Source organism: Perognathus longimembris, chromosome 23 (genome assembly GCF_023159225.1).
Source record: "Perognathus longimembris pacificus isolate PPM17 chromosome 23, ASM2315922v1, whole genome shotgun sequence".
In the NCBI taxonomy this organism is placed as follows: domain Eukaryota; kingdom Metazoa; phylum Chordata; class Mammalia; order Rodentia; family Heteromyidae; genus Perognathus; species Perognathus longimembris.
The window spans coordinates 31,693,144-31,720,320 of NC_063183.1; the positions used below are offsets into that span (position 1 = coordinate 31,693,144).

The 27,177-nt window shown below is 44.7% G+C and overlaps 1 protein-coding gene across 1 annotated transcript in view; it reads left to right on the top strand.

The window, feature by feature from the left end:
* The first annotated feature begins 521 nt into the window (after positions 1-521).
* Vps39 (VPS39 subunit of HOPS complex) overlaps positions 522-27,177 on the top strand; it is a 35,630-nt gene continuing 8,974 nt past the window's right edge. Inside the window, exons 1-12 of the mRNA XM_048332888.1 lie at positions 522-767; positions 9,295-9,360; positions 12,801-12,865; positions 13,956-13,998; positions 15,801-15,895; positions 17,386-17,484; positions 17,830-17,922; positions 18,716-18,899; positions 20,329-20,449; positions 20,553-20,673; positions 22,521-22,650; positions 24,668-24,810. Coding sequence (XP_048188845.1) covers positions 695-767; positions 9,295-9,360; positions 12,801-12,865; positions 13,956-13,998; positions 15,801-15,895; positions 17,386-17,484; positions 17,830-17,922; positions 18,716-18,899; positions 20,329-20,449; positions 20,553-20,673; positions 22,521-22,650; positions 24,668-24,810 — 1,233 coding nt within the window. The 5' untranslated portion in view covers positions 522-694. The remainder of the gene's footprint in view (positions 768-9,294; positions 9,361-12,800; positions 12,866-13,955; positions 13,999-15,800; positions 15,896-17,385; positions 17,485-17,829; positions 17,923-18,715; positions 18,900-20,328; positions 20,450-20,552; positions 20,674-22,520; positions 22,651-24,667; positions 24,811-27,177) is intronic.

Sequence of the window (27,177 nt, forward strand, 5' to 3'; positions counted from 1 at the left end):
TGTCCCTATTGAATCAAAATCACACACCATGTCCAAGTGCTTTGCATGCACTAAATAGAAGAACCACTGACCGACCATCCTAGTTCACCAGAAGTAACTTTGCCAACCGGTGGTCATTTGGGACAGAGAGACCTTTTCGGCAACACCTGTCTGATTTGGGGAGGGTGCTTTGGCGTCAATCTGGTGGAGAGAAGCTGGGGATACCGCCAGACATCACGATAGTGCCTAGAGCAGCCCTCCCCACCACACACCAAGAACTAGCCGGTTCTGAATACAGCTTCCAGCTGGGAATCCCGCCTAGGGGTAAAGTGCTGGCTCCTAACGTCCTCGCCGATGGCCCGAGGCAGCTCTAGAACAGATCTCCCATTCCTTTCAAGCCCACGGAAATCCGGACTTGGACGCCGAGGAGCACGGGGCTCAGACCCAGCTTCGAGCGGAAGCCGGGGAGCGCGCCGTGGGAGCCGGAGCGGAAGGGGCGGGACCTCGGCGGCGGAAGATGCCCGTCGGAGGCGGAAGGGGCGGGGCTCGCCTGGCAGGAAGTTCGGCGTTGGTGATGGCTGAGTTGCCGAAGCTTCTGTAGCGGGGTTCCCGGGCCGGATCCCGGGCTACCTTTGACTCCGGGCCTGGTTCTGGCCGCTAGCCTAGTCTGGACTGCTTCGGGCGGGACAGCAGCCGCGACTCTCTCCTGGCCACCATGCACGACGCTTTCGAGCCGGTGCCGATTCTGGAAAAGTTGCCTCTGCAGATCGACTGTCTGGCTGCCTGGGGTGAGCGCGGAGGGGCTGCGGGCCGCGGCGCCGGGCCGGCCCCGGGAGAACCGGGGCTGTGCGGACGGAGGCGGCCGGGGGAGGGCAGAGATGCGCGTGGGGGCCGCCGGGGTCGATCTCTGGAACCTCTCTCGTGTGCTGCTTATTGGAGGTTAAGCTTTGCTTATTAATTGTGCTCAGCTCTGCCCTTTTCGCGTCTCACAGAGTTCTCAGTGAGCATAGGCAAAGCAGTGGGAAGTTGTGAGCCTGCCAGGGGACTTGAGCTTAAGATGCTTGTGTTGTTTTCTACGTGAAAGACAGACTATCTCTTGGGCATTGATTAAGTTATAACCATATGCCTTTCCCTGTAAGTGTACACTTGTAGTTGACTTTTCTTTGCTAGGGGGTAGCTCATATCCTCTTTTCTCAAAGCTTTTTCATTGTTATTATAAAGGTGATGTAGAGAGGAGCTACAGTTACATAAGTTATGTAGTGAGTACATTTCTTCTTTGGACAATGTATCCCCTTCCCCAGTTCTCCCTACTTTAAGAAAAAGAAAGCTGATTAGGTAATTGGGGTGGGGGTGGGGTCAGTCCTGGGGCTTGGACTCAGGGCCTGGGCGCTGTCCTTGGCTTCTTTTTGCTCAGAGCTAGCACTCTTACCTCTCTGGAGCCACAGTGCTACTTCGGGCTTTTTCTGTATATGTGGTGCTGAGGAATTGAACCCAGGGCTTCATGCATACTAGGCAAGCATTCTACCGCTAAGCCACATTCCCAGCCTTGTACAAAGGGGTTTCAGATTTCACTAGCCATGTTCAAAGTACAATGCATCTCGACCAGTGTCACGACTGAAAATTTTTTATTTATGGTTGGGCCTTCAGAGTGGAATCAAGATAAGGGACTCTCCCAAACAAAGAATAACTTGTCTTTTAAAGGGGAAGATGATAACCCGGCTGAGTTTGAGGATTGTAGTTTGAAGCCAACCCAGGCAGGAAAGTCCAGGAGACTCTATCTGTAATAAACTTCTCAGAAAAAGTCGGAAGTGGTACTGTGACTCAGGTGACAGAGCCCTATCTGTGAGCACAAAGAAGCTCAGGGACAGTGCCCAGGCTCTGAGTTCAACCCTAGGACCCATCCCCCTCCCCCCCCCCCCAAAAAAAGTGTGTGTGTCCAGGGGATGGGGTAAATTTGTCTTAACCAGCAACACAAAAACAAGCAAAAATCCTTTTTTTCCAGGACAGAATATGAATCTAAAAAATCTACCCATAGACATATTCCTTTTTTTTTTTTTCCTTTTACTTATGGGACTTGAACTCAGGAACTGGGTGCTATCCCTGAGCTCTTGCTCTGGGCTAGCAGTCTACTACTTTGAGGCATAGCTCCACTTCCCATTTTTGAGTCTTTAATTGCAGATAAGAGTCTCAGGAGGATTTTTCTGCCAGTGCTAGCTTCCAGCTGTTATCCTCAGATCTCGGCCTCCTGAATAGCTAGGATTATAGATGTGAGCCACCTGTGTCCTCAGACTCTTAACTCTTAATCTAGCAGAGTGATTGTCTTATAACCACAGTGCCCAAGTTACCCCACGGTATGTAGAAGAGCATCATAACTGATTGTCAGGAAACCTAATCCACAAAATTTATAATACATTTTGGGATTGACTAGCACAGGCAGGCATCTTCTATGTTCTGGATTTCAGGAGTTTAAAACCTTGGCTGTCGGGGCTGGGGATATAGCCTAGTGGCAAGAGTGCCTGCCTCGGATACACGAGGCCCTAGGTTCGAATCCCCAGCACCACATATACAGAAAACGGCCAGAAGCGGCGCTGTGGCTCAAGTGGCAGAGTGCTAGCCTTGAGCGGGAAGAAGCCAGGGACAGTGCTCAGGCCCTGAGTCCAAGGCCCAGGACTGGCCAAAAAAAAAAAAAAAAAAAAAAACCTTGGCTGTCAACTACAATAATTTCTAATTTACCCATGAGTGGCTGTTTCTGATCAGAGTCCCTAAGAGCCACGTAGAAGTCCTTCAGTCTGCTAATGTCCACAAATGAAGGGCCTTTATAAAGGTAGCTTAAACCCTTACTTAATCAGATTCTACACCAAGCAGGACACCCAGAATGAGCCCCATGGGATACTGGTGGTGACTGGCATCCTGTCCACTACCAATTAACACTGCCACCCACTCATCCTTGCAGAATTTTTATTGTCTCTTCATCTGGGTTCCTTCACTACAAGGCTTTACCTTAACGTGTGCCGCACCTGCTTTACTACCAACCTCTCTCAAATTATATCTCCCCAAAAAGCTGCCCCAGTCCATTAGAGAGGATCTTCCTCCAGACATTTCAAGAAACCCTCCATATCCTGGAGGAAAATGCTCTTGGAAGAAATTAACACAATGAAAAACCTGAGGTAATACATAGAAATATTTCCTTGTTTCTTTATCAAGTATGTATTAGGCACCTAGAGCCATTCTCTCTGCTAGGGACAGAATGAATATAAAAGTGTGTTCCTAGAGCACACTCAAAAATGTGGGGAACAGGCTGGGGATATGACCTAGTGGCAAGAGTACTTGTCTCCCATACATGAAGCCCTGGGTTCAATTCCCTAAGCCCCACATAATACAGAAAATGGCCAGAAGTGGTGCTGTGGCTCAAGTGGCAGAGTGCTAGCCTTGAGCAAAGAGAAGCCAGGGACAGTGCTCAGGCCCTTAGTCCAAGCCCCAGGACTGGCCAAAAAAAAAGTGGGGAACAAAAATGTGAACAAATTGTGATACAAGATGAGTGATACTAGAGACATAAGCTGTCTATTACTGAAGCCTGCAAATGTTCCCAAATTAGCCTTAGGCATATGCCTCTGAGAAGGATGAACACTGCTTATCACACATGACTTAGCTTGTCTGACTACCAACTCTTTGTTGCGTGTTAGTGGCTTATGCCTATAATCCTAGCTACTCAGGAGGTTGAGAACTGATGATCCTTGTTTGAAACCAGCCTAAACAGAAGAGTCTTCAAAACTCTTACCCACCAATTGTCTAGCAAAAAGCCAGAAGTGGAGATGTGGCTCAGGTGGTAGAACACCAGCCCTGAGAAAGAAAGAAAAGGAAAGGAAAAAACAAAACTAGATCCTTATATATCACCCTGCACCAAAATCAATTCCAAATGGATCAAAGACCTCGAAATAAAAACAGATACCCTGAAAACACTACAAGAAGGAGTAGGGGAAACACTTGGGCTCCTTGGCACAGGGTGAAACTTCCTTAACAAAGACCCAGAAATGCTACAAATCAAGGAAAGGATGGACAAATGGAATTGCATCAAACTGCAGAGCTTCTGCAGGACAAAGGACCTAGCTCGCAAGATAAACAGAAAGCCCACAGATTGGGAGATCTTTACCGGCCATTCAACTGACAAAGGCCTCATATCTAAAATATGTGCAGAACTAAAAAAGTTAAATTCCTCCAAAACAAAACCACAAAGAACCCACAGCCCCCTCAACAAGTGGGCTAAAGATTTAAAAAGAGACTTACTTCTCTGATGAGGAAATGAGAATGGCCAAGAGACATATGAAAAAATGCTCTACATCACTGGCCATAAAAGAAATGCAAATCAAAACAACATTGAGATTCCATCTCACCCCAGTAAGAATGTCCTATATCAAGAAAACTAACAATGACAAATGTTGGATGGGTTGTGGCCAAAAGGGAACCCTACTTCATTGTTGGTGGGAATGTAAACTGGTTCAGCCACTCTGGAAAGCAGTATGGAGATTCCTCAGGAGGCTAAACATAGAGCTCCCCTATGACCCAGCAACCCCACTTTTGGGCATCTACCCAAAAGACCACAAACAAGATCACACTAAAGCCACCAGCACAACAATGTTCATCGCAGCACAATTTGTCATAGTTAAAATATGGAACCAATCCAGATTCCCCTCAGTAGATGAATGGATCAGGAAAATGTGGTACATATACACAATGGAATTTTATGCCTATATCAGGAAGAATGACATTGCCCCATTCATAAGGAAGTGGAAGGACTTGGAAAAAATTATACTAAGTGAAGTGAGCCAGACCCAAAGAAACATGGACTCTATGGTCTCCCTCATAGGGAATAATTAGCACAGGTTTAGGCTAGTCACAGCAGAAGATCACAAGAGCCTCATAGCTATGCCCCTATGAACGCATAAGATGATGCTAAGTGAAATGAACTCCATGTTATGGAAACAACTGTTATATCACTGTTTTAATCACTTTCAACATGCCATGTGAAACCATAGCTTCTATTGTTGATGATCCTCTTGTATCCCCTTCCTGTGGTTGTACCCACACTATCACTGTGTCTCATCTGAGTACACTGGATATTGTATATACTGGTATTAGAACTAGAGAAGTGAAAGGGAATATCAAAATCGAAAGACAACCGATAAAAAGATAAATGACTCCAAAAGCAATACTTGCAAAAACCATTTGATGTAAACCAACTGAACAACTCATCGGGGGAGGGGGGGGAATGAGGGAGGAGGTAACAGACAGTACAAGAAATGTACCGAAAACCTAATGTATGAAACTGTAACCTCTCTGTACATCACTTTGACAATAAATAAAACAAAACCCAGCTAGAGTACAAGTCTCCAAGTTCATGCCCTAGTAGTGGGAGAAAAAAAAAATACTGACTCCAGTCCTTCATAGGAATCTCTTTAACGCCACTCTGTCTGGGTTGAACATTCTTTTACCTGTACTTTTCACTAACACAACTTCGAAACAGTAGATACTTTTGTCCTGTTTTCATTACTCACCAAATGGAGAAGTTTTGCCTTACTGTAGTAGGTATTGGGCTATACTTCCTCTTGTGTCAAAATGAGTTTATTTTATTTTTTTTTTGGCCAGTCCTGGGGCTTGGACTCAGGGCCTGAGCACTGTCCCTGGCTTCTTGCTCAGGATTAGCACTCTGCCACTTGAGCCACAGCGCCACTTCTGGCCATTTTCTGTATATGTGGTGCTGGGGAATTGAACCCAGGGCCTCATGTATACGAGTCAAGCACTCTTGCCACTAGGCCATATCCCCAGCCCTATTTTCAAACTTTAGCAAATAGTTATTGCTTGAGGTAGCAAGTTTATCCAGGAACTCTTGTAAGTCAGGTCGTGCAGGAACAGGGAAATGGAAGTATGGAGAATCACTGATTGTTTCTCCCTAAACTCCAGAATTGTGTAATTGAGCATCTTTATATGGATGTCTAGTAAAATGGCTCAAACTATTCCTAATTTTAAAAGAAATGGGAATTTTCTTCAAAAACTGGCTGGCTGAAGTCAGGATACCACAGTAATGCTTTCTTCCGAGCAGACATATGAACTGAATAGAGTTTTCCATGTTCTACTTCAGCAAAATCTTCCAACAATGTATTATTGCTAACAGAGTTTTTAAAAAAATGTTATTGTCAAGGTGATGTACAGAGGGTTATAGTTACATAATAAGTTAGTGAGTACATTTCTTGTCTGATTTGCTACACCCTCCCTCATTTTTCTTTCCCTTCCCTAGCTCTGATAAACATATATACAATGTCCACTGTACCAAAATCATATACAGTGACCACAGGGGCTATGCCATAGGAAATTCACCTAGTACATTAAACATAACAACAACAATAAAATCCTCCTGTTTCCATCTTAATAGAGTATTTTTTTTTTTTTTTGGCCAGTCCTGGGGCGTGGACTCAGGGCCTGAGCACTGTCCCTGGCTTCTTTTTTGCTCAAGGCTAGCACTCTGCCACTTGAGCCACAGCGCCACTTCTGGCCATTTTCTGTATATGTGGTGCTGGGGAATCGAACCCAGGGCCTCATGTGTATGAGGCAGGCACTCTTGCCACTAGGCCATATCCCCAGCCCTTAATAGAGTATTTTTATTTCAGTATACTTTATTAAGAGCATCAGTGTCTTGCTTTCTGTTGTCCTGCTTTTCCTTTTGAAATATAGAAGAAAACAGAATCACTTTTTCTGGATGACTAAGGACATCTACCTGGAGAAATGTCCCTAATATGAAACCTGATCTGTTTTCATAAATATAACTACTGCCTTTCAGACACCCTCTGGCCCACACCCGTCCTTGGACATGGATGCCTTAGCAAGTGCATCACAGTGTGGGATTAGAAGTTAGATTGATTGAGGTTAGAATCCCAGCTCTGCCATCTACTACCCCTCGTGTATGGACAAGCTATATATCTCCTAGCCCTCTACTTCCTTATCTATAAATGAAGAGTTAAAAAACTGTTGTACTTCAAGGAGAGTTGAGTGTTAGTTATTGGAGTAGCATAAGATGGATTTAGCATTTTATTTTCTGGAATAACCTCCAATGTTCAATAAAGGTTGTACAATTAACCATAAGAGTTATAAGCCAAGTATGGTTTTTTAGCTAATTCATCACTGGTGCTGCTAAGTATTAGTGCTTCTAGGTTCCTCCGTGGCTGCATAGCTCAGGCTGAGGCTGGCTGAAGTCAGGATATGAATCACTGGATAGGCCTTTCTAGGATGTCTTAAACAAGTAAGACATTTGAGTGAGGAGATTGAAATAAAATCTTGCCCTTTGAAGAAAGAACACTGTCATCCCTATAGCTGAGACTCCTGGTCAGAAGTAAACAGAAGCTTGTGGCAATGATCTGGGCATGGTTTACAGTTGATTTCACAATCAGAAGATGCAGATTCAGTCCAGGACCTACCCTTTTATCTCCAGCTACTCACGCTGTGGGTTTTCTCACCACCTCTCATGTCTAAAAATCACCATCTTGAGAGACATGTTTGATGCCATCAGTAGGTGAGTGGATTGTGTTGCCTGAGATGGGGTGCTAAGCTGACACCCCCTTCTCTGGTTGTATAAGACAAGGGACCCAAGGAAAAGATGAAAGGAGGAGCAGGCCAGCTGGTGATCTTTGGGGCTTCGTGCTCTACGTGGTTTGGCTTTCCAGAGGTGAAATGAGGCAGGTGCGGTTCTCAGCTCTAGGACCTGGGTGGGTTTCTCAGTCTGGCAGTACAGGGTCTCAGCAGAGGCCATCCATCCCCCGTCCCTGGGTCACATGAACACAGATGGTCGTCATTCTGATATGTAAGAAGGGAGAACGAAACCCTTTATTAGTGGATCTTAGGGACAAGGTATCAGTGAGATTGGCCCAGTACAGAACTGTGCCATTTATACTGCAACAACGCAGAAATGACTAGATAGTGTCTCCTGCCACCTTGGTGCTGTTTGTTGGCTGGTAACATTGGATGTGTTGGTCAGGCCCTCAGCCACATAGCCTGTAACCCTTGTTCACGCATGAAGAGCAGGATGACAAAGTTACCTCAGCAAGGAGGATAATGAGCAACAGAACATAGGACATCAGCCAGCAGTTATTCTTGGTAGAGCCCTTGTAGCCCAGAAAGACAACCACCACGATCACTGAATCCACAGTGATGGGTACGTCACCCACCACGAGGAAGGAGAAGCTGCGGAAGAGCACTCTAAAGCTATGGATCAAGAGCAGATCCCAAAGCTCACTGCAGCATCCATGGAAGCAAAAGGCAAGCAAGACAGCATGCACCGCAGCAGTTTCAGGCTGGTGCCCATACTGGGGTAACTCTTGTCCTTTGTGGGCTGTCCTTTGGTTCTTTAAGGAGAATTCAGTGATTATCAGTGACGGGGCTGCTAACACAAATGTCCCGGGCTATTTGTGTGAAAGGAGAAGTGAAGGGAGAAAAAAAAAATCCCAGCAAAAAGTCCTTATATCTTTTTGATCAGTTTAATTTTGAGACAGTGAAGCCAGGGATTCTCTCAACATCTCTAACCTAGTAATTCTTCTTGGACTCATTCTCAGACATTTCTCTTCTTTTCTCCCCCTTTTCTTTGCAGTGCTGCAGATCAACCCTGGGACTTTGTGCATTCTAGACACTCTGCCACTGAGCCACAATCACAGCCCTCCCACACATTTCTTTTTTTTTTTCATTCTGTTTTCAGTGCATATTAGTTGTACAAAGGAATTTCATACAGCATTTATTATACTTTAATCAGATTAATTAATCCCCTCAATTCTCTTATTACCTGTTCCTCCTCTGTCTCTTATTTTTTAAAAACATTTTTCAGTGTATTTCCTAAAGCCATCTTCATGCCAGAGACACAGTGTATTTGCTTATTGTTCATCTCTTACATTTCTTGCATATAAATATTCCTTTGGGGCTGGGAATGTGGCTTAACGGTAGAGTGCTTACCTCGTATACATGAAGCCCTGGGTTTGATTCCTTAGTACCACATACGTAGAAAAAGCCAGAAGTGGTGCTGTGGCTCAAGAGTCATAGTGCTAGCCTTGAGTAAAAAGCCAGGGACAGTGCTCAGGCCCTGAGTCCCAAGCCCCAGGACTGGCAAAAAATAAAGTAAAATAAAATAAAATAAAAATATATTCCTTTGGTTTGCATGAAACTTGCTACCAGAAGCAACCATTTGCTAGATTCTTTGGTTATTACAGAGAAATTTACCAGCTAAAGAAGTAAGGCTTTACTAAAGCTAATTGTCTTTTCTCTGTGCTCTTTGTTTTGCAGAGGAATGGCTTCTTGTTGGAACCAAACAAGGACATCTTCTTCTCTATAGGATTCGGAAGGATGTTGGTAAGTGTCGAGTTTTCTAGAACTCCGAAAGATGGCTAATGTGCATGCAAAAAAGAAAAGTTTTGATTTGACTGATGCACAGCTTGAAATCGGTGGTTCATGCTACATTGATGTAAGGGAGCATGGAGGGAAAAGGGGGACGAGCGTGTAACAGTCCCCAGAGCTGTTCTGTTCTGTTTTCCAAACTGCATTCCGGTCCTCCTCCCCTCCCCCCCCCCCCACTTCCCCTGGTAAGGAGTACCAGTGATGGAAATGAGTCTCATGGGTGATTGGCGTGCTGTGGGAGGGGAAATGAGGAGCCTTGGATGTCGAGCTCACTGGCTTGTGAGCGGTAGCCTGGAAGGAGAAGATGTGGGTTTGCGGACAGTTTTGCTTCTCTCCAGCCATGTGACTGTGTGCAGGCCCTTTCAATGTCAGCTTTCTCTTCTCTAAACTCTGTCTCACCAGATTGTTGAGGCTACATACCGTAATAGGCTTGCAAGAACTTTGAATCCTAAAGCTCTAATCAATAATAAGTGAAGTATTTGAAACTTATTCTGCTAAAGAGTATCTATCTTTTTTTTTAATTTCCTTTTTGGTTAGTCTTGAGGCTTGAATTCAGGTCCTGGGTGCTGTCCCTGAGCTCTCTTGCTCAGTGCTAGTGCTCTACCACTTTTAGCCATAGCTTCACTTCCAGTTTTTTTTGGTGTTTAATTGGAGGTAAGAGTCTCACAGACTTTCCTACCTAGGATGGCTTTCAACCTCAATCCTCAGATCTCAGCCTCTTGAGTAATATCTTTTCCTTTATTGCATAAAAAAGCTCTTTATTCCCTTTTCCTAATTTTATGCTGTCTTTATGGAAAATCGGTGTTTGGATGCTATGTCCTAAAGCAAACTGTTGAAGCCAACTATCATTAGCCAACCACAGTAAGCCTACAAGAAGCAGATTCGTAGCTTTCAGCCCAATGAGCATCTCCATCGCACATCTGACACCGTAACAGCTCTAGGTTAATTTCAGTTGTGTTGTCACTGGAGAGCACCAGTGGTCTCTAGTCCCTGGATGTCCCCAAGTTCCTTCTGGAGGAAGCCTCACAAAACTAAGTTCACAGAAACACCACAGTGCTCGTTCTTATTGTATTGCCACTTGCAGTGACGGTACAAAAGTAATAGTAATTAAGTCTGCTGGCCCTCCAAGGCAGTGGTGCTAGTCTGGGTAGGTGGCCATTGCTTATTCTTTACCATGTACTCATAGTGGTAAAGTTTGTTTGGGGGTTTGTTTATCTTAAGGTAGTTTCGCCTAAGAATGATCTTGGTGTAACAGTAAAAGTTATCATTGCTTTGTATTTTGATCTCTGGTAACATGTCTTAAGCAATCCTTTCTGATGTAATGGGAAACACACACAATATTCCTGCCAGATACCAAGATGCATGTGGCCGATGGCTGTGGGGGGGGGGGTGCGGGGGGAGGAAATACTTCTTGTGTGGTTGAGTGACTTGATGACCTGGCCAATGTTTTCACAGAGTGTCTTTTTTGCTTGAAAGAATGACATTGATTTTTCAGATTGGGTATTTGGCAATTTTTCTTCAAAAATTAAGCCTCATCACTTCAAAGAGAACAACTGGCAGTATTTGTTAGAAATGATAAAGTTCAGGAGAGAATTAGAGTTGTGGAAACATAGCCATTTCCATGAACTTGACGGATTCTTAACAGTATAAGATGATAATAATGAACGTGAATGTCAATATTCTATAATTAAATGTGCCTGCGTTTGGAAAATTATATGACTGGTAGAAACAATATTTTCCAGATGATCAACACATGAAGTTCCTGTCAAGTGTAAGCAAAAGATCCATTCAAAGTAGAAGATAAACCAGTAGATTTTTTTTTTTTTTTTGGCAGTCCTGGGGCTTGGACTCAGGGCCTGAGCACTGTCCCTGGCTTCTTTTTGCTCAAGGCTAGCACTCTACCTCTTGAGCCACAGGGCCACTTCTGGCTTTTTAAAAATATGTGGTGCTGAGGAATCGAACCCAGGGCTTCATGCATGCTAGGTAAGCACTCTACCACTAGGCCACATTCCCAGCCAGACCAGTGGATTTTTTTAAATATATAATTTTATTGTTATTATTAAGGTGTTGTTCGAGGGGTTACCATCTCATAAGTTAGATGATGAGCATATTTCTTTTTTGAACGATGTCACCCCTTCCTTTGCTTAGACCAGTGAATTTTATTTTATTTTTTCCATTCCTGGGGCTTGGACTCAAGGCCTGAGCATTAGCCCTGGCTTCTTTTTGCTTAATGCTAGCACTCTACCACTTGAGCCACAACACCCCTCTGGCTTTTTCTGTTTATGTGGTGCTGAGGAATTGAGCCCAGGGCTTTGTGCATGCTAGGCAAGCACTCTACCACTAAGCCACATTCCCAGCTCCATTTCTCTGATTCTTTAGTGACTTCTGGGACTGAATACATTCATCCCTCGCTCTATCACAGTTCACTTAGTGGGGCTTCACTGGTATCGTAGGTTTTAAAAAAATATATGTCTAATTCTGTATTGCAGAGTTTTCACTGTATAGCAGGATTTTGTGAAATATAGGTATTTATATATTATTTTCATGATTTTTGCCTAAAAATGTGAAATAATATAAAAATGTTGAGGTTAATAAGAGAGTGGGAAAGGTTTATATAAGAGTAGAAAGGGATCCAATGCCTAACATATGAAACTGTAACCTCTCTGTACATCAGTTTGATAATAAAAATTAGAAAAAAAAAAGAACAACCCCAAAAAAAGAGTAGAAAGGGTTTATAAAGCCTAAAATATATATACAAATAATAAATATAACACTGCTACTTTGTGGGTTTTCACCTGTTGTGGGGTTCTCTGGACTGTAACTCCCATGTTAGGTGAGTTTAGTTTATAGTTTTGTCATCTCCAGTAAAGCCTGGGTTACAAGTTCCTACGACCATAACTCTCTTCCCCTTTCTTGTGACAGTGCCAACAGATGTAGCATCACCTGAAAGTGGCAGTAAGTGTAGCTCCTTACACTGCACTAGCTCTGGAGACGGTGTTCATTGTGGCTCTGTCCCTGTGGTGTAGGCATAGGGTAGCTGGTCTAAGGTGTAAGTATGCTTCTGGCTGGTTTTCACTGCTTGGGCTCTTAGATTTGACTATTAATGTCTATACTCTTCCTTACAAAACACTTTGCCAAGGTATTTTGTGGGGAAGATTGTCAGACTCACAAGTACCTTGCTGCTTCAGTGAACTTTGTGTCAGTCTTTCTGCGGACACCAACGGCGCATGTCTTCTCAAATTGGAGTGGAAAGCCCTCTGTGCTTCGTAAAGGAAGCTGCCTGTCAGATCTCTGACTTCTAGTCTTCTCGGAATTTTGAAGGTTTATGTAGGAAAGTAGAATAAAACAGTGTTTGTGTTGCTCCTGTATGTACCCATGTTTATTCTTCTCCATAGGTTGCAACAGGTTTGAAGTGACACTAGAGAAGTCCAATAAGAACTTCTCCAAAAAGATCCAGCAGGTAAGCAGTAATGGTTATAACTATGATGATATTTGACTCACCTGAGACTGCTCTAATGGTCTGTTTTCATTATTATAACAGTGTCTAAACCAGACTACTGTTAAAAAAAAAAAAAAAAAAGAGTTTCTCGGTGTTCAAGGCAGGTACTGATCTGGGGAAATTTCTCATGGCAGGAGCACTCTAAGAGGGGGAAGGCTCATGTTCCCAAGTGGGAAGCCAGGGAGTGAGTCAGAAAAGGACTTGCTCTTTTACAACAGCCTCTCTTGAGAACCAGTTCCAGGGTCTCATGAGAACTACTTGATTCCCTCTTGACTACATGCCCCACCTCTTAACATCACCACTCTAGAACCAAGCTTTCAACACATTCACACCATAGCTCCCTCCAAAGGCGGACCTTTAATAATAATGTTATTTATTAACTCATTAAATCCTCCTTTTTGTTTGTTTGGTTTGTTTTTTGGCCAGTCCTGGGCCTTGAACTCCGGTCCTGAGCACTGTCCCTGGCTTCTTTTTGCTCAAGGCTAGCACTCTGCCACTTGAGCCACAGCGCCACTACTGGCGCTTTTCTACATACATGGTACTGAGGAATCTAACCCAGGGCTTCATGTATACGAGGCAAGCACTCTTGCCACTAGGTCATATTCCCAGCCTCTCATTAAATCCTCTTTGAAACTTCCATTTCTGGGGGCTGGGGATATAGCCTAGTGGCAAGAGTGCCTGCCTTGGATACACGAGGCCCTAGGTTCGATTCCCCAGCACCACATATACAGAAAACGGCCAGAAGCGGCGCTGTGGCTCAAGTGGCAGAGTGCTAGCCTTGAGCAAAAAGAAGCCAGGGACAGTGCTCAGGCCCTGAGTCCAAGCCCCAGGACTGGCCAAAAAAAAAAACTTCCATTTCTGTAGGGTTGCCTATGTATCAAGTGCCCACAATCCTCTTTCACAAGCAGAAATTGTGGTTGGATATCAAAATGAGTCATCTGCCTGTAACTGATACAGACTCGTCCGTCCCTTTTTTATCACTGTTCAAATGGGCCTTTGCTAAACTTTGTTAGAAATGCTTAATTGAGTCTAATGATTTGCTGTTTTCCAGATCCATGTGGTTTCCCAGTTTAAGATTCTAGTCAGCTTGTTAGGTAAGAAAGAGGTTGCTTTTGTATTTCAAGTATCAAAGCACAAACACTGTGTGACTGAAGTAACCCTCTCAGGTTACTTCATTGTGATGGTAATTAACAGTGAGCTGGTGTTTTCTGAACCACATGTGGGTAGCAGCATCTCCTAGAAAGACCTCTGTTCTCCCAGGTTTCTCACTTCATTCCTTCAATATATCAAGGGTGTGTTGAGCCATACTCTGCAAAGCCTGAACTAGACATTGGGATTGTCAAGTTCCAGGGAGAATTTAAGAATCTTTGATATTTTTGATACTTAAATTCTGGCTATGAAGACCATTATAACAGGAAGTAATCATTCCACCCACTGTTTTTTGTTTGTTTTTTTCTGTGTCAGTGCTGGGCGCTGTCCCTGAGCTTTTTTGCTCAAGGGTAGCATTCTGCCACTTGAGCCACGGCGCCACTGCGGCCTCATGCCGCATAGTGTTAAGTGACAGTGGGAACGTAGGACAGTGCCGTGGGGTCTTAGTAATGGGAGAGCTTTGCTGGCTGGCGGATGACTAGAATTTCCACAGGAAGAGAGGAGGCTGAGCATTACCAAAGGAAACAGCCCTGGCAGGTTGTTCCCACCATGGGGCCAGATCGGGCTCTGGGGTGGAAGGTGATGTGTCATCAGATGGAGGCCAGGCTGCTCCGGGCCTTGTTTGAAAAGCCGTGGTTTCTCAGAAATGCCTTTTCTCAGCAAGAGAGGACTAGAAGCTTGTCTCACCTTGCTGCTGAGCCTAGGCCCCAAGTAGCAGAATCAGTTAGCGTAGGTTCATGTGTGAACGTGTAAGCAATTACTGTTTGTAACTAAAGCTAATGTGAAGCCTGGCTCTGGTGGCTCACACTTATAATCCTCGCTGCTCAGGAGGCTGAGATCTAAGCGTCATGGTTCGAAGCCTGCCCTGGCAAGAATCTCTGGGAGGCTCTTTTATCTCCAATTAACCACCAAAAAACTGAAAGTGGCCCTGTGGCTCAAAGTGATAGAGCACTAGCCTTGAGCAAAAAAGTTCAGGGACAGTGCCCAGGCCCTGAGTTCAAGCCCCATGACTGACTAAAAAGAATAATAAAATAAAACTAGGTGAGGCCAAATGACAGTGCAGTCATCTTCTTACCTACAATTCACTCCCTGTAGTGTCAGTTACCTCTTCTTAGTGGTGGGGTTGAGAAAAGGGCTGCAAGACAGAACAATTAGCTATTTTGTGAGAGAGAAATACTGTATCCACATAAATTAGATTATAGTATAATTGTCCTATTTTGTTATTTGCTATTGTTTTTAATTTCTTACCATGCTCAACTTACAAATTAAGCCTTTTTTCATAGGTGTGTAGGAATAGGAATGACTAGCATATATAGGATTTTGTGCTGTTCCAACTCCATGAGGAGTCTTGCGACAAAGTTCTGTCACGCAGGATGATGGTATTATTTTGCTAGCTTTGCTCAGACAAATCTTTAAATCTTTCCTGTGGGAGTATACCAAATTCACAGAGTATTTCTTTTTTGTAACTGGGGCTTCCTAATGTAAATAGCTTTGAAAGTCATTTCTTGCACATATACCATGTTGTACATTTTCCAGATTTGAGAGAGGCAAATGTGACCATGCTTTGGAAGTGGGAGAGGGCTTTCACTGAAGTCCGCCTATGTAGCTAATGAAACCGACATGACAGCACAACCCACACCTGCCATTTGATTCTTGTAGAGGTTACATAGTTACAGTCTTTTGTTTTGAAGTAGTTGTATTAAAGAATGCTGAATACTTACGATGACTTTTACCTCCTCTCATACAGAAAACAACATTTATGTCCATGACCTGTTGACATTTCAACAAATCACTACGGTTTCAAAGGCAAAGGGCGCGTCGCTGTTCACATGTGACCTGCAGGTGAGTGGACAGATGGGCTTCGGCAGTGGGCTTTACCCAGTACAGTCCTCCTTCACCCCTACTTCACTCCTTCTTCCTCCATGGGAAGAATCACACTGATGACCCCAGCAGCAGACTCCAAGGACAGTATTTAATTCAGGATTCGATTAGGCTTTCCTCCATTACAGTACAGAGTTGAAATGTGTGCAGTAACTCTACATGTGTGTTAATTAGAATGCAAACATCTGTATGATAGGACTCAACTCACCGAAGTGTGCCATCGGTGGGAAAGTGTGACTGTAGCAGTATCATGAACATAGTTATTTGTGATGTCAAATTGACTGGTTATAAACAGATTACTATAGTCTTTGTCTTTAGGGAATTTTCATTGTTTGGAAAAAAAAAAGTTGTCTCAGCCAGGCCCCCATAGCTCATACTGGTAATCCTAGCTATTCAAGGAAACTGAGATTTGAGGATTGTAGTTGAAAGCCAGTCTAGACAGGAAAGTCCATAAAATGTATCTTACCTCCAATTAACCGCAGAAAAGCCATAAGTAGAGTTGTGGCTCAGAGTCGTAGAGTAATAGCCTTAAGTGAAAAAGCCAAACAAGAGACCAAGCCCCAGGACTGGCGCACACAAGCACGTATATGCATATGTGTACCTGCACATGTGCACATACACACGGCATCTCTCCTTTTTCTGGCCAATTCATCTTCTGTACATTCTTCAAAATCTGCTGCCAGGTTCCAGTGGCTCAAGCCTGCAATCCTAGCTACTCAGGAGGCTGAGATCTGAAGATCTCGGGTCAAAGCCAGCCCAGGCAGGAAAGTCTGTGAGACTCTTACTTCCAATTAACCACCAGAAAACCAGAAGTGGTGCTGTGGCTCAGAGTGGTAGAGTACTAGCCTTGAGCTGAAGAGCTCAGGGACAGCACCCAGGCCCAGAGTTCAAGCCCTATTACCGACAATATAAGTTAAATAAATAAGTAAATAATCTTCCTCACCCCTCTACTCAGCTCTGATGACTTTTTAGCATTTTTGGTTCGCTTTAACACTGCATTATTTTGGTCATATGAATTTTCTTTCCCTAACTCATTCAAAGGATTGAGATTGGGCCTGTTATCACTGACACCAGCTGATCCCTGACTCAGCTCACGACAACCACGGGCTAGAGATGAGGCTTCATGATAGAACACTTGCCTGGCATGTACAAGGCCCCAAGTTTCATTTTAAAAACAAACAAACCAAAAAAGAGGAAGTGATTCTACAGGATAGGACCTCCCCTACCCGAGGATTTTCCTGAGTTGTCTACATGGTGGTAGGGGTTAGGTTAGCAGCTAGCCTTGGGGATAAAGGGTTTCTGGACAGGTGGTAGAGAATAGCGTTCTTCCCTGCTCTTCCGGCAGCATGGCTTTGTGTCCATTTCCAGGTAGAAAATATGTCACGCGGTTGCCACTGTATATGACAAGTATTGCACGTGCAACCTCATTTGCTCTGGGTGTCTCTTCCCAGCACACGGAGACGGGCGAGGAGGTGTTGCGGCTGTGTGTGGCGGTGAAAAAGAAACTGCAGCTTTACTTCTGGAAGGACAGGGAGTTTCATGAACTGCAGGTAACGTCCACGTGTGCCTGCCTGTAGGTAGGAGCTGGTGCTACAGTCAGCCCATGGCCAGAAAGATGTCCTGTTTCCTGTGCGATTCTGGGGAAGTTCAAGACTCTGGCATGTAGTTTTGCCCAGCCAGCCTCTTGACAGGAAGTACGTGAGAGCACCAGCAGGTCCTTTTGTGATAAAATGCTGCAACCCTTTCTAAATGCACTTTGTTGAGTTCCTGGGTGACTTATATAAAGTGGGGTTTCCTGCTGCTTCTGGGAGAATTGTGTGAGGGTTATTTTCCCAGTTGGAAGTGGAAAGGTGGAAAGATGCTATCTTTCTGTTGAATTGCTGCTCTTTCTTTAGGGGGACTTCAGTGTACCCGATGTGCCCAAGTCCATGGCATGGTGTGAGAACTCTATCTGTGTGGGCTTCAAGAGAGACTATTACCTGATCAGGGTAAGGCTTTAGGATTTTGCCAATATTATTGGTTTACCTTGGGGAAAATGATTGATTGGCATACTCTTAGACTTTCCTGCCCGGGCTGACTTTGAACCACGACCCTCAGATCTCAGCCTCCTAAGTAGCAAGGATTTCAGGTGTGTGGCACCCACTGGCGCCTGGTGGTATTGATTTTTTTGTTTATGTAATTGTACAATGGGGTTTCAGTTCAATGTGTCAGATTATAAGTACAGTACATCTTGATCAGTGTTACCTCATCCTCTGGCTTAGATTTTTGCCTCTCCTAGAATATCACATAAATAGAATTCTGCAGTGGGTAGCTGCTTGAATCTGGTTTCTTTCATTTAACATATGTATTTGAGATTCATCTTTGTTATGTTTATTTTGTATCACTGAGTTTATCCATCAATAGGGCTGCTAGAAACACTTTCACTCAGGTTTGCATAAAGATACATTTTTCGTTCTTTTGGGCAGACTCCTAGGAATGGGGTTGCTGGATCCTGTACTAAGTTTGTGTTGAACTTTATGAGAAATCAGTAGACAAAATGACAGTCCTAATATGCCTCCCGCCTGTGGTGTATGAAAGCTGCAGGTTCTGGCATTGTGACTAGCCCAGACAGAGGCTCGCTCTCTACTAGAGAACAAGTTTTCCGTTGTGATAAAGATATTTGGGTCACACAAGGAGCATGATTGGCTGCTTCTAGGTTTGGGGTTTTGTCTGGATTTTTCCAGGCCATGTCTGTGTCTTTGGGCATTGCTGGGTGACTCATTTTGTGTCCTCCTGTAACAGGTGGATGGAAAGGGGTCCATCAAAGAGCTCTTTCCAACAGGAAAACAGCTGGAGCCCTTAGTTGCCCCCCTGGCAGATGGGAAAGTGGCTGTGGGTCAGGATGATCTCACCGTGGTGCTCAACGAGGAAGGCATCTGCACGCAGAAGTGCGCCCTGAACTGGACAGACATACCGGTGGCTATGGGTGAGACCCGCGGCTTTTGTCCACTTTGAGCTGGGGTTGTGTGCCATCCCTCTTGAGTGGAGTCCTCGTCATCGTGTTAGCACAGTAGTTCATGTTGGCTCATCCACTTAGTTCTCCTTTTAGGGCCATTAAAAAAGAGCTAGTCCCCGTAATCCCAGCTACTGTAGCGGTAGAGATCAGGAAGATTGCAGTGCCAGCCTGGACCAGACACACATTTACATGGCTCAAGTGGTAGAGGCACCTGCCTGGCAAGTGCAAGGACTTGAAACAGAAGAGAGACTGGAGTAAAGAGATGAACCCAAGATTTTATATTGGACCAACAAGAGTTACATTTTGAGTTGTGGAAAGATAAATAGAAGTGCTTCTGACATGTACCTGTAATCCCAAAACAGGAGATTTGGGGGTTTGAGGCCAGCCTGGGCAACATAAGCCACATGGTAAGACCTTGTCTGAAAGAAACCAAAGTGGTTGTAGATGTGTGTGATAAAGGAAAGCAGCCTAACCATCGTGGGGATCAGAGAGAGAACACCCAGTGGACCACCAGCCATTGTCTCGGCCCGCTGTGCTGCTGTTACTGCCGCAGACCCAGTTGCTTATAGTGAAGAGGCCTGGGTTTCCTCACAGTTCAGACAGCTAGGAAATCTGAGACCGGGGCACCGGTGTGGTGTCGGATGAGGCCTTTGGGCTGCGTCCTCAAAGGCAGAAGCAGAAGCAAAGACAAAGGATAGTATGTCTGCACGTGGCGAAAGAGCTGCAGAGAGGACTCTCGCGCCCCCCCCCCGCCCCCCGCTGCAAGTCCTGTTCACAGCAGCATTAATGATGGGGCACCCTAATGCCCCCCAGAACTGCTGCCTGACTGGGCACTGACACTTTACAGCAATAAGTGGAGCTTTGTGTCTCTTCCCTGCACAGACCTCCAGCAGGGTTACTGACTGGAAATGCGACTGGGGCAGCTAGAATCTGCCCTCCACCTGGCCTTTGTAAGGGAAGGAAACAGTTCTGTCACCAGCTTCTCCCTGTGTGCCTTGTCAGGCCTGGCTTTGTGTGACCCGTGAGCAAGGGACACATGACCCTTTGCTCCAGTTCTTTGTGGAGACAGTCACGTGGGATCCAATCTCAGTAACACCCGATGTATCTTTTTTTTTTTTTTTTTTTTAAGCAGATTTCTCTTGGCATCACTCAGGCAAAGCAATATTTACCTTGTTCTTTTTTATTTTTTGAGACGGGATCTTGCCATGTAGCCCAGGCTCTCACCATGTAGCCCACCACCCCGAGACAAAACAGTGCTTTTTCCTTTGTGTATCACAGCGTAGGGCCCAAGCCTGGTGTGTGACTTGTGGTGTTTGAAGATTCACTTCAGTGCACCATAGCACGGGCAAATGAACCTCAGCCCGTCCAGAGCCCGGGCTGAGCACATTCTCTCCCACAGAGCACCAGCCTCCATATATCATCGCCGTGTTGCCTCGGTATGTAGAGATCCGGACATTTGAGCCAAGGCTTCTGGTCCAGAGCATTGAACTGCAAAGACCCCGTTTCATCACTTCAGGGGGGTAAGGGATTTCTTTTCTGGAAGCCACCACATGATCCAAAAGTCACCTGCCTCCTCAAAAGCACATGCGCTCTTCACCTAAGTGTCCTTAATCCTGCCTCCAGATCCAACATTATCTATGTGGCCAGCAATCATTTCGTCTGGAGACTCCTTCCTGTGCCCATGGCCACCCAGATCCAGCAGCTTCTTCAAGACAAGCAGTTCGAGTTGGCTCTGCAGCTTGCAGTAAGTGTGTCTCCAGTGTGGGTGTGAATGGGCCTTCCTCATTCTCAGATGAGGTGAATTTGCTGTAGACATTTGTATTTTGTTGGGACTAGTAAAATACATCCTCAACTAAAGTCAGGGGGCTTCAATTAAGGGTCTCGACCTGAAAAACATTCTTATAGGTAAGTGATTTCTACCTTTTCACACTGTTTTATTTATCCAAATGTAGAATGAAGGCCAGTTACAATAGTATCTTCTAGAATTAATGGGAGTAAAGTAATTTATTTGATACATGGCTTTGAAAATGTGAAAGACAATTCAGACATTAATATAAGGTGATAGTCACGAATGTCCTATGCAGTCTGGTTGAATTGAAGTCGATGGCCTTTCAGGTCTCTTAACACAGCAGACCCTGGGTTTGGATAAGTAGACTTCTTTAGACATCCTAAAACTGCCTCAGTTGTTACATCCAAGCACAAGCCTTATTGTATTAACTTTCCATTAGTATAACAAAATGCTAGACACAGACTACTTTTAGGAAGAAAAGAGGTTTAGCTTTACTTTTGGAGGTTCAAAGTCCAAGTGGCATAATCTAAGCTCCATGTTTAGGCTGCCGGTTCGCTGTGCCACCATCTGGCATGGAGAGGAATAGCAAGAGCCTTTCCAAGAGCCAGCCAACAGTTCTCCCTCTACTAAAGCACGGGAGCCAGGCTTGCTTCTTTTGTTTTGTTTTTGCCAGTCCTGGGCCTTGGACTCAGGGCCTGAGCACTGTCCCTGGCTTCTTTTTGCTCAAGGCTAGCACTCTACCACTTGAGTCACAGCGCCACTTCGAAGGGCCATTTTCTGTATATGTGGTGCTGGGGAATCGAACCCAGGGCTTCAAGTATACGAGGCAAGCGCTCTTGCCTCTAGGCCATATCCCCAGCCCCAGGCTTGCTTCTTTTATAACAGCCTCTCAAGCTCCCTTACGCACTGCACATGATAATCCATGACTATTAATCTCAGCATTTAGGGCGGTTGAAGCCTTGAGCTCTTCATTCTCCCAAGTGTTGGGATTATAGCAAGTACCACCACGCTTGGCTTTTTTTTTTTTTTAAAGTCACTATGGGTAGCCACATGTGGTGACTGCTTTTAAAGAGCAGTGTTAATTTTTGAATGTATAATTTAAGATAAAAGTTGAGTCTTCAGATACCACTAATATCTCACGTTGATGATTTCTTTCTTGGGGCATTTAACTTTAACAGCTTAATATTCTTTCTTCCCATTTATGCATCAGGTGGGGAGCTGGGGCTGAGTGCAGCTGTATTCCAACAATGGTTGCTCTCCGAAAGGGACAGGAGAAGGGTGGAGGAGAGATTGGAAGTAGGGAGGGGAGAAAATAAATTTGGTAAACATTAATCAAAGAGGATATAAGGGGAAAACAAGAGAACCAGGGCTCGTAACAGCTTCATTGATGAACTTTTTGCTGTGCGCTGTGCTGGCCGTCCATGGAGCCCACCAGGCTCTCCGTCACTGTGGGTGCTTGCGCTTGCGCTGTTCGCCCCGTCAGGAGCCCCCCCTTCCTCCCTCCCTGCGTCGCGTTCCCAGCTGTGGCTAACTCCAGTCACTTCCTCCTCAACCCCCACTCAGGCTGTGGTGACAGGTGCTTCTGCCGTCATTCTCATCCCGTATTGTCTTCAAACTAAACTAGACTTTATTCAGATTTGGCCAGTTTTTCATTCATGTCATTGTTGGTGTTCCAGGGTGGCCCCTGATTGCGCGTCCTCAGTGTCTCTGGCGTGCAGAAGCTTCTCCATCTTTCCCCGTCTCCCCTAGAATGGACTGAATAAATACTTGTGGAGTGAGTTTTGTCTTATTTGATTTCTTAGGAAATGAAAGATGATTCAGATAGTGAAAAGCAACAACAAATCCATCACATCAAGAACTTGTACGCCTTCAATCTCTTCTGCCAGAAGCGCTTTGATGAGTCCATGCAGGTCTTTGCAAAGCTTGGCACAGGTAACAACAGGCAGGTGGGGCTTGGGGGTGGGGCTTTCATTTGTTTCATCCCCATCCACATTTTTTCTCCATGTATACCTTTCAACAGATTTATGATCATAACTTATGTCCTTCAGGAACTTTCATTACTTTACTGCTATGTACTTTCCTTAATTATAATTTGTAATGACCTCATAATTCTCTTAGCAGTTGATTTAAACATACCTTCTTTATTCTGCTATTGAATGAATTATGCATTATTTCCCAAACTGCATTGTTATGGATAACACACCTCTTTGTCCTCTCATACATGCACATGCACACATACCTGCTATAACCTAGAACTCAGCCAGCTGCTGCTGCTTCCACTGCTCCAGCCCCACAGCTGTATCTGGGCAAGTACCTCTCCATGCAGACAGAGCTGGTACTGATCACTGGAGCATGCCATGTCTGGCTGCCAACACCAGTGAGCTAGTCACTCAGTATGAGGAGGGAGACCACCGTCTCACTTCCAAGTCCCAAGTCTCCCATGTCAGCTTCTCGTTGGTAGAACTGGGTTTTCATCCAGAATTCTGAAGCGCAGAGATACTAAGTGCCAGTTGAATATAGCACAGTGTTGTGCAGTGTAGGTGCACTGTGAGTTATTTATGCAGTGGCAGCTGGGAGGGGATATGTAGGCCCCTTGCTGCGTTTTATCATTACATCTCAGCATCTGTGGAACTCCAGTAAATTTTAATGAGTTAAAGAGAGACAGTTACTTTGATAGTAGATTCTTCTGTAGCAGAATACTTTCCTACTTTATATTATTGTCAGTTGTTTTACCCATTTATCAAGTGAAGTCTAACATTTTCTTAGCAGTTTTGTGAATTTGTTTTGTATCATTAGCAAATTAACCTCTTGCCATATATATTACAAATACATTTGCTGGCCTATTATCTGAAATTTTGTTTTTGTTTTTGTTTTTTTGTTTTTGGCCAGTCCTGGGGCTTGGACCCAGGGCCTGAGCACTGTCCCTGGCTTCTTTTTGCTCAAGGCTAGCACTCTGCCACTTGAGCCACAGCGCCACTTCTGGCCATTTTCTGTATATGTGGTGCTGGGGCATCGAACCCAGGGCCTCATGTATATGAGGCAGGCACTCTTGCCACTAGGCCATATCCCCAGCCCTGAAATTTTTTTTTAACATTTTTTTTTCTTGTTGGTCCTGGGGCTTGAACTCTGAGCCTGGGCGCTGTCCCTGAGCTCTTCAGCTCAAAGCTAGATAGAGCTCTACCACTTGAGCCACAGGGCCACTTCCAGTTTTTTCTGGTCATTAATTGGTGATAAGAGTCTCACGGACTTTTCCTGCAGGGGCTGTCTTTGAACTGCGATCCTCAGATCTCAGCCTCCGGAGTAGCTAGGATTACAGGCGTGAGCCACTGACCCCCAGCTAACATTCTCTTTTTTACATAATGTTCTTAGTGTATATGTTGATGTTTTTTACTTCATTGTTATCAACTGGAATATCAGTTGTCAACTGACGACATTTTTTTGTTTTGTTTTGTTTTTTGGCCAGTCCTGGGCCTTGGACTCAGGGCCTGAGCACTGTCCCTGGCTTCTTCCCGCTCAAGGCTAGCACTCTGCCACTTGAGCCACAGCGCCGCTTCTGGCCGTTTTCTGAATATGTGGTGCTGGGGAATCGAACCTAGGGCCTCGTGTATCCGAGGCAGGCACTCCTGCCACTAGGCTATATCCCCAGCCCCGACTGACGACATTTTTAATCCCATATTTTTAAGAACGTTGATAAATGTTGAGGTCTAATTCTACATATGCCTATGTTTTAGAAGATAGATCATGCTATTTTGTAACATTTCAGTGAAATTTTAACAGTTACACAGAGTGTTCAGATCAGTGAGTATGCAGCTCATTGAGCTCGTCTGCACTTAGACTTGTTCTTTTTTAACTCAACCTGGCACTTATTTTCTGATAGTAATAGGTTACATTTTAACCTTGAATGTCAGGCTCCTTCATAGACAAATGATGCTTATTACCTTTCTTGTAGATCCCACCCATGTGATGGGCCTGTACCCCGACCTGCTGCCCACAGACTACAGGAAGCAGCTACAGTACCCAAACCCACTGCCTGTGCTCTCTGGTGCTGAGTTGGAGAAGGCTCACTTGGCTCTGATTGACTATCTGACACAGGTAGATAGAACACAGGCGTATGGTAGAGTGTAGCTGGAAGTTACGGTGCCTGTTTCTTTACAGTGGGAAACTGTGGACATTGCATGAGTGCTTTTGAAGTCTGTGTGGGACACTGCTTCTTTCTGCTACCTTTGCAACTTAAGGATACCTTGAGATATTTCATACCACATCTCAAACCAAGAAACACTCAATTCCTAAAAAAACTCACAATAAGCAGTTAAAAGAACTTCAGAGTACACTTCAGTTGAAAGAAAAGAACAAGGTTTTTTAATACAAACCTTTTCTCAATGCACTTAACTAGGGAGGAAATGACTGTTTTCACGGAAACAGAAAAATAGGAAGCAGGAATACTAATCTACTATAATGACCACCAGAGATAAATAACTAAAATTTTAGTACTGTCCTTTTAGTTTTGTTTTTTTTTTTGCCAGTCCTGGGCCTTGAACTCAGGGCCTGAGCACTGTCCCTGGCTTCCTTTTGCTCAAGGCTAGCACTCTGTCACTTGAGCCACAGCACCACTTCTGGCCGTTTTCTGTATATGTGGTGCTGGGGAATTGAACCCAGGGCCTCATGTATACGAGGCAGGCTCTCTTGCCACTAGGCCATATCCCCAGCCCGTCCTTTTAGTTTCTTATATGTATTATGTGTTACTTTTAAAAAATTAATGTAGCTTTTATAGCCGGATATGAAACTGTGTACTGTTTTATAGCTTACTTTTTAAGATTTGCCATGTATTGTGAAGGTCTTTGTCAGTAAATACTTCTGTGTACCATGTGTTTCTTTTCTTTTCTTTTTTTTTTTTTCCCCACGAGTCCTGGGCCTTGGACTCAGGGCCTGAGCACTGTCCCTGGCTTCTTTTTGTTCAAGGCTAGCACTCTGCCACTTGAGCCACCGCACCACTTCTGGCCATTTTCTATATATGTGGTGCTGGGGAATCAAACCTAGGGCTTCATGTAAACCAGGCAAGCACTCTTGGCCACTAGGCCATATTCCCAGCCCTCCTTGGCTTCTTTTTGCTCAAAGCTAGCACTCTGCCACTTGAGCCACAGCACCACTTCCAACCTTTTTTCTGTTAATGTGGTGCTGATGACTCGAACCCAGGGCTTCATGCATGCAAGGCAAGCACTCTACTCCCAAGCCATATTCCCAGCCCCCTACCATGTTGTTTTGGAGGTGGATATTTAGATTTAATTCCTTTTAATTTACTGGTATGGAGAGATAAGTGAAACTTGCAAGTCAAAACTTAAACCGTCTTCTCGTGAAAGCCTTGTAGCCCACAGTTTCCGGAATAGAAAGCTATTGTTTATATGCTCTGTCCCCAGAAACCGTAGGAATGTCTCTTCTTCAGTATTCTGTAGACCTGTGTGAGGAGTCTTCCAGTAGAAGTATTTATTACAAGTACTGCTAGAAAATTATACTGCCGCCCTCCGCTGCCTGCCTCTCACAGTTGGGCGATTGCAGGTCTGCTCAGGCATGCTGGTGCTTGCTCTTGGCACGTTCTTTCTTTTTTTTTTTAATTTAATTTTGTTGACAAGGTGTTGTGCAAAGGGGGTACAGTTACATAATAGGGCAGTGAGTACATTTCTTGTGATATCTTACACCCTAGTTTTTCTTTCCCTTCCCTCGATCAGGTAGGCATATATACAATACCCAGTGAACCACAATCATATACAGTACCTTGGCACGTTCTTGATGTCAGGCTCCAGATGTGGAGCAGCCAGCTGTGGCTGGCAGCCCTCAAGGACCACACAGACTTGCCTCTGCGTGCATACTGCACAGCCCCCATGACAAGAGAGGAGGGCTCCTGAAATATTTCCCAGTGCTGCCAGTGTCTTTGCTTTAAGTATCTGAACACACTTTCTTCCCTGGACTTCACTGACTCTGGGGATGTATGAGCTCAACTGGCATCAGAAATGGGCTAGAGAGATAGCAAAGCATACAAGACCATAGGCTTTGCCAAATACAAAAAAATACAAAGTGGACGATTCCACTCATGAAGCTTTCATTTAATTTATTTTTTGTGTGCCAGTCTTACGGCTTGAACTCAGGGCCTGGCACTGTCCCTGGGCTTTTGTGCTCAACGCTAGCCCTCTACCACTTGAATCACAGCTCCGCTTGAGACATTGTGGTAGTTGGTCAAAAATAAACATCTCATGGACTTTCCTGCCCAGGCTGGCTTTCTCAGCCTCCTGAGTAGACAGGATGAGCCACTGTCACACAGTTAAGGTTTAGTTGTTCAGACTGGTTATCTCTATATGGTCCAAGCTGGCCTCAGACTCATAATCTTCCCATCTCAGCCTCCCAAGTTGCTGGAATTATAGCTGTCATATCCAGGCACATGGAGTTTGAGAGTCGGCAAAAGCTAAC